Source organism: Mercenaria mercenaria, chromosome 8, assembly GCF_021730395.1.
Source record: "Mercenaria mercenaria strain notata chromosome 8, MADL_Memer_1, whole genome shotgun sequence".
NCBI lineage: Eukaryota > Metazoa > Mollusca > Bivalvia > Venerida > Veneridae > Mercenaria > Mercenaria mercenaria.
In genome coordinates, this window is record NC_069368.1 from 67,313,772 (window position 1) to 67,319,771 (window position 6,000).

General features: G+C 33.0%; 1 protein-coding gene across 5 annotated transcripts in view; it reads left to right on the plus strand.

Annotated features, from left to right (window-relative positions):
- The window catches only part of LOC128559085 (WSC domain-containing protein 2-like), a 28,007-nt gene extending 23,145 nt beyond the window's left edge, over nt 1-4,862 (plus strand). The window contains exons 1-4 of one of the 5 annotated variants that reach the window (XM_053550115.1): nt 784-1,876; nt 2,822-3,109; nt 3,250-3,345; nt 3,579-4,862. In XM_053550115.1, coding sequence (XP_053406090.1) covers nt 1,396-1,876; nt 2,822-3,109; nt 3,250-3,296 — 816 coding nt within the window. In that variant the 5' untranslated portion in view covers nt 784-1,395 and the 3' untranslated portion in view covers nt 3,297-3,345; nt 3,579-4,862. Of the gene's footprint in view, nt 1-783; nt 1,877-2,821; nt 3,110-3,249; nt 3,346-3,578 lie in introns of those variants that run through there. The other 4 variants (XM_053550116.1, XM_053550114.1, XM_053550117.1 and 1 more) reach the window with 4 other exon arrangements.
- The last annotated feature ends 1,138 nt before the right edge of the window (nt 4,863-6,000 follow it).

The following is a 6,000-nucleotide window of genomic DNA, read 5'->3' on the forward strand; positions in this document are numbered from 1 at the left end:
ATGTATCAATGTAGAATAAGTAATGTATAATATGGCAAAATTCGGTGCCATTTTCATACATTAGTGAACCAAGCCCTTTTATTTTTAAAAGTTCAAATACCATATGTCGTATGTCGTTTTGCACGACATTCAACTGTTTTTCGAATGTCGCATATCGTATGTCACATATTGAATGACACAAGTTTAATGTCTTATATCGTATATCGTTTGTTGCACGACATTCAAGATATTTTTTGAATGTCGTGTGTCGCGTAGTGAATGTTATTCAAGTTTTGTTTGTAAAAGTTCGAATGTCTATGTCTTTTGCTTTTTATGCACGACATTAAACTGTTTTTTGAATGTTGTATATTGCATGTCGCATATTGAATGACATTCATTTTTTTAATGTCTTATGTCATATCTCGTTTGTTGTACGACATTCAACTTTTTTCAAATGTTGTATGTCGTATTTCGCGTACTTAACGACATTCAAATGTATGTTATCTCTTATATCGTATGTCGTTTGTTGCATGACATTCAAATTTGTTTCGAATGCCGTATGTTGTATGTCGTGTACTGAACGTCATGCAGTTTTTTTTTATATCATATCTCGTTTGTTTAGCCAACTTTACACACTTCGGAGGATACGCTTACTTCTTACTGTACCTAACGATACAGGTTTCAAGACCACACATATCTTTATGGGTCTGAACTCTTGGATATTTGCTTTCTGTTCTATTCCGTCTGGCACTTGTTAGTGTAACCATCCATTCTGCAATTAGATTTAGTACTTGCATATATAGCTCTTTAGCTGATTCTTCTAATTATATAGAAACATGTCTTTTAGTGATTTACATATCATACCTTTTGTTATAATTAGTGTGTATGGGATTCACCTGGATCTGATGATTTGTATTTATAATACTCCATGACTTTGGAACATGGTAGAGGTTAAGAATATGTCTGGTGCACGCCGTAGGCAGTTCAAACGCTCCATTGATGATTTTGCGCAATTGCGTTTCCTTAAAATATTATTTCCTTCGCGTTTTCTAGTATATTTTCTAACATAATTTGTGTTTTCGTGTAAGTACATCTTTTGATGTTAGTCGACTACGTTCTTGGAATTTGAGTAAGCAGTCAATCCTTATATTAACCTTAGAATATTAAAAATAATGTACATAGAGAGGAAAACATTATCTTACATTTACAATAGCGCATTTTGGGTTGTAATAAAACAGCCAATAAATACGCGTGTCGTTTAATTGATAGATGAGATATGTGTAATGTATCGAAACTAGCATGTAAACATTTATGCGGAATGTTTATAAAAAGAGATATCTATTAAGGGTGATACAAGTGTAGTTATCGTATCAGTAAACACAAATACTTTAGTTATTAATCTGACTGAAGTAAAACATGTTGCGAAAACAGTCTGTGTGTCTAGTTCTGATAGTTATAGCTGTTGGTTTTATTGCTGATACCGTGATACATATTTACCTCAGGAGTACCTCTTCATTCAAAGGAACCACTATTAAATACAATTACGAAAATGACAAATGGCTGAAATGTTTAACTTATTCCTGTATTGCTAATTGGTATCCAAGGATGCAAAATAAAGGCAAAGAAAGCAATATAAACGAATGTGTGACTCTGATACAACAAAATTTATATGAAAATGTGACAGATAAATTGCTGAAAAATATGATGAACAAATGTTTTCTCACCGGAATTATGCATAAAACGGTTTTATTCAATATATCATTTATAGAGGAATTTGTGCAAAATTTTAGCTGTCCATCGGCAAAGTATTTGAGCACTCAAAGACCACTTGTAGCCTTAGCTAGTTATCCAGGTTCAGGAAACACGTGGACAAGGGAATTGATAGAGGCAATAACAGGTGGGTAAATAAAATTAAGTTTTGGTTCTTGTTCTCTCAGTTTTACAAACGCTATTTTCAATATTCAATTTGTAACATCTGTTATACAACAACGTATATATTGCCTCCTCATGAGATGCAATCAGTGTAATATTAACCAAATGAAAGTAAAACCGGTTTTCAACGTTAGAATTAAAAACTATATATTTCTATGTATGTCAATAAAACGTCCAGTCGCGATATTGTCATTTTTGTTATCTCAAACTATATAACAACATTGAAAAACATACTTCATTATTGAATTCGTTGCCAGTTATTTGCTTAGGTATGTTTTGCGTAAGATTTATGTTAATAATGTGGTTTGTTTCCTCTTCAAAGTAAAATAATTAAAAAAGCAGTGTTTGAAGTTTTCATTGAAAACGTTCCAATTCAAATCTGTTGAAGTAAGTTGTTTGTATCAAATTTCACCGTATAAAACATTCTTCTGTGCTGGTCGAATCAGGTTACTCATGTTAAAACATATTATTGAATGTTTTCCAGATTTCGATTTTGAATCTGTCCCTGGTATAAGATTTAAATAAATGTTTTGCCATAACCCAAGGATGAAACACAGATTACACTCAAAGAAGTGTCGAATGAAATTGCAATATTTGATATTTTTATTTAGAGGTTCTTTCATTACATGACTTATCTTTTCTGACAGACATGCGGATGGACAAACGAACCGAAAACAAAACGATTACCTTGGTTTTTATCTTCTACATATATCACCATTCGTTGCAAAAAAAAATCGTTTGTACTGTAAAAGATATAACACTGAGTGAGACACAAATGAACACACTGACAAAATATTGTGACATTCAAGTATTTTTTGACGGACGGAATCATTGATGGAAATGTGGGTAAGATTTTTTTTTTTCAATCCCGGTTAAAACTGGACGTGCATTTTAATTCAATTTATTTTAGGTACATTTACCGGCAGTATATACACTGACTGGAACTTTAAAGGTTCAGAATTGTGTCCAGCTAGAGGAAATATATACATCGTGAAAACTCACATTCCTAGTGATAAAGCCACCAGTCATGTAAAATGCCGAGAGATTGGTGTTTCTACATTGAATTACACAAAGGCTGTTTTGATACTGAGAAACCCATATCAAGCTTTGTTGGCGGAATTTAATAGGCAGCAGTCAACAAGCTACAGTGGGAACCCTGGTGTTGGCATAGCTCCTAAAAGCGATTTTAAAACTTCGCGTAAGTAATGCATGTTCAGTACGTCTCAATTTTAAATTGGCTGTAAGATGGATAATCAATTTAAAGAGATTTTCAAGATAATCCATCCTTGTTAGGTATGGAGTTGTTTCTGAGACAACGTGTACATTTCTTTTCTATAGAATTGATGGTTGTACTTCCTGAAACCTTCAGTACTTACACCAAGTGAGTTGCAAGATGAATATGATCGATGTTGCAAAAGTAAATACTAAGTGTCTGTATGTATGTGTTTTTGTGAACTCAGTCGAATAGTACATACAATCAAAACATTTCAACAATGTGTATTGCTAAGATATTTCTATAAAATATGTAGTTTATGATTATTTTTTTTACGTTATACAGGTGCAAATATATTAATTTCTTTCATTTAGCGCAAATTATTCTCCACTTTCAGCTGCATTCAAAAGAAGACAATTTACCTGTTGTACTTATATGAATTTTCTTTTTTCAGGATGGGACAAATTCGTCAGAGTAGAGTCGGAAACTTGGAAACATATGGCAATTTACTGGCTTTCACGATTTAGAAAACCAGTCTATGTACTTGTTTATGATGACTTATTGAACTATACTGTGATTGAAATGTACAAACTCACACGTTTTTTGAACATAACTGCAACATTTAAGTCATTATATTGCCTTTCTAGCAAAAGTGTTGGGAATTTCAAAAGAAGCAAACCAAAATGGTTGACAATCGAGGCCTTGTTTGATTCTCGTTTGAGGAAAGTTGTTAATGACAAAATAAAATCGGTGCTGAAAGTTTATGAACTTCCACAGTTATACAGCTACATTCTTTAAGAATGCTAAGTTAGGCTTATATAAACATTTTGACTGAATGTAATGTACTATCATTAACATGTAAAGAACACACTTAGAACTTTCGGTGCTTGAAGAAAGTATTCAGTTTTTTCTCAAAGATTCGGCTTCTCAAGTGTCTTGATCTTTTCAGGATAAATATCAATAGCATTCATTAATTAGCTAAATCGTGAGTACTTTCGAGTAAGTTTATGTGTTTGCATCAGTTACTTTGCGCGGAATTACCCGTGAAGATCATGTCAGTATATTAGCAATGAAGATATGATAGTATAATGTTTATAGGTTATTAGCTTTGTATCGGGAAATATGCACGAGTTCTTCAGCGGAAATAGTGCGCGACTTAAGGAGCGCAATATTCTTCCGCTGAAGAACGAGTACATATTTCCCGATTCAAAGATAATAACCTTTTTATTACATACGCATCTACACGTATAGATATTATGTAAATGTCATAAGTATGTTCAATAGCCTGGATAGGATTGACAATACTGAACTAAATAGAAAAAAAAAGTGCAACAACACACACTGAATTACGTCACGCACCCGATATGAAATTCAGGCGTCAGTGTATGGAAAAAAATTGACGTTTCCGGTACCAGTGTAACTTAACGGGGAATAGAAAGGAGTATGTAATAAACACTAATATCTCACGTATTGCCATCAGTAATCTCTAAACGAAAACTGGAGGTGTTGGGGAGACATTCGAGCAGCTTCATATTGTATTTTTTCTAAGGTATCTGTTTTCTTTGTGAACACTGCTGACCCATATTATTCAAAGATGTTCTATGAAATATTTTGTCGAGAGCTTTACGTTTTGTTCTTAATGTAGTTAATCTCATTGATAATAATATGACACTGATTGCAGTCATAATATCTGTTATTTTTTATGCAAAGAACAGCTTGACTAAACGTAACGCACCCATCTGTTCTCAATATTACCTCCATCAATGCGTAAAAACGAGCAGCAGGTAAGTTGGTAAAAATACATTTGCAAAAACCTAAGTCAAGTGTATTTAAAGTGTCTTTATATTGATAATCGTACTTTTTAGAATTTTTGCTTTTCAACAGCATTTTGTAAATTACTTTATATTACTTTATCTTTACCCTAAACGAGACCACAATGAGCATATCTAAACAGAAACTGCTAACAGACAAAATTGAAAGTAGGCACATCTATCCAAAGGTCGGTTTAGCAATACCCGAAGTTGTTATAGCAGGTGCATTGCAGCCAGCCTAGCATAAGTGTTCATTGACAAGCACAAAATATAAACAGTACAATAATACAACATTATTGCCGTGCCAAACAATCTGAAGAGATAGAAGTATTACAGCTCTGTCTGAAGTTACAGGGATACTTTTACGTCCGCAATGCGGCACAAACAACGATACTGCGGTGATAAAATAGAAACAAGTTAAAAACTATAGGTCTCGCAACATTTTATAAATGAAAATGTTGCAGGCTCGGTTTGATTGAGCCTGATCATGGAAGGTAGTAAAGTAATCCGCCTGTTCCGTTAAACCCAATTTAAGAGGGAAGCGTGGCGTCCAACTGTAAAAAGGCAAAAAAAAAACAAACTAAATTTGCGGTGAATTGCAAAACAATTGAGTCATGTCCTCTTTGAATAAAACGTATTATACTTGTATCATATGCAGTTTGAATAAAAAACATGACCCTACTTTTTATATAGTTTGTAAACCATATTCCCATAACAAATCTATTTTTGATATACATTCTCGCACCATTATCTTTAAAGTACTATTAAATTTCAAAATCAAGTCTGAAGTAAAATGCAGGACACTATATACGTACTGTGAAATAATTGTACCTTGTTTATTTTAATTATATAGATTACGTTCATTGAAATTCTCAGCATTACTACACGCTGTGGCAAACCGAATTTCTTGAGAAATATAGATCACAGACTATGTTGCCCGGAGTACGTCCCCATCCACCCATCTAATTAGGGATACTATTAAAATATGGATTATATCATCCTTCTTGCAATACATATTGGTATCAAAAATAGAGAGAAGTAAATCAAAAATTTAAACAGTAGTAT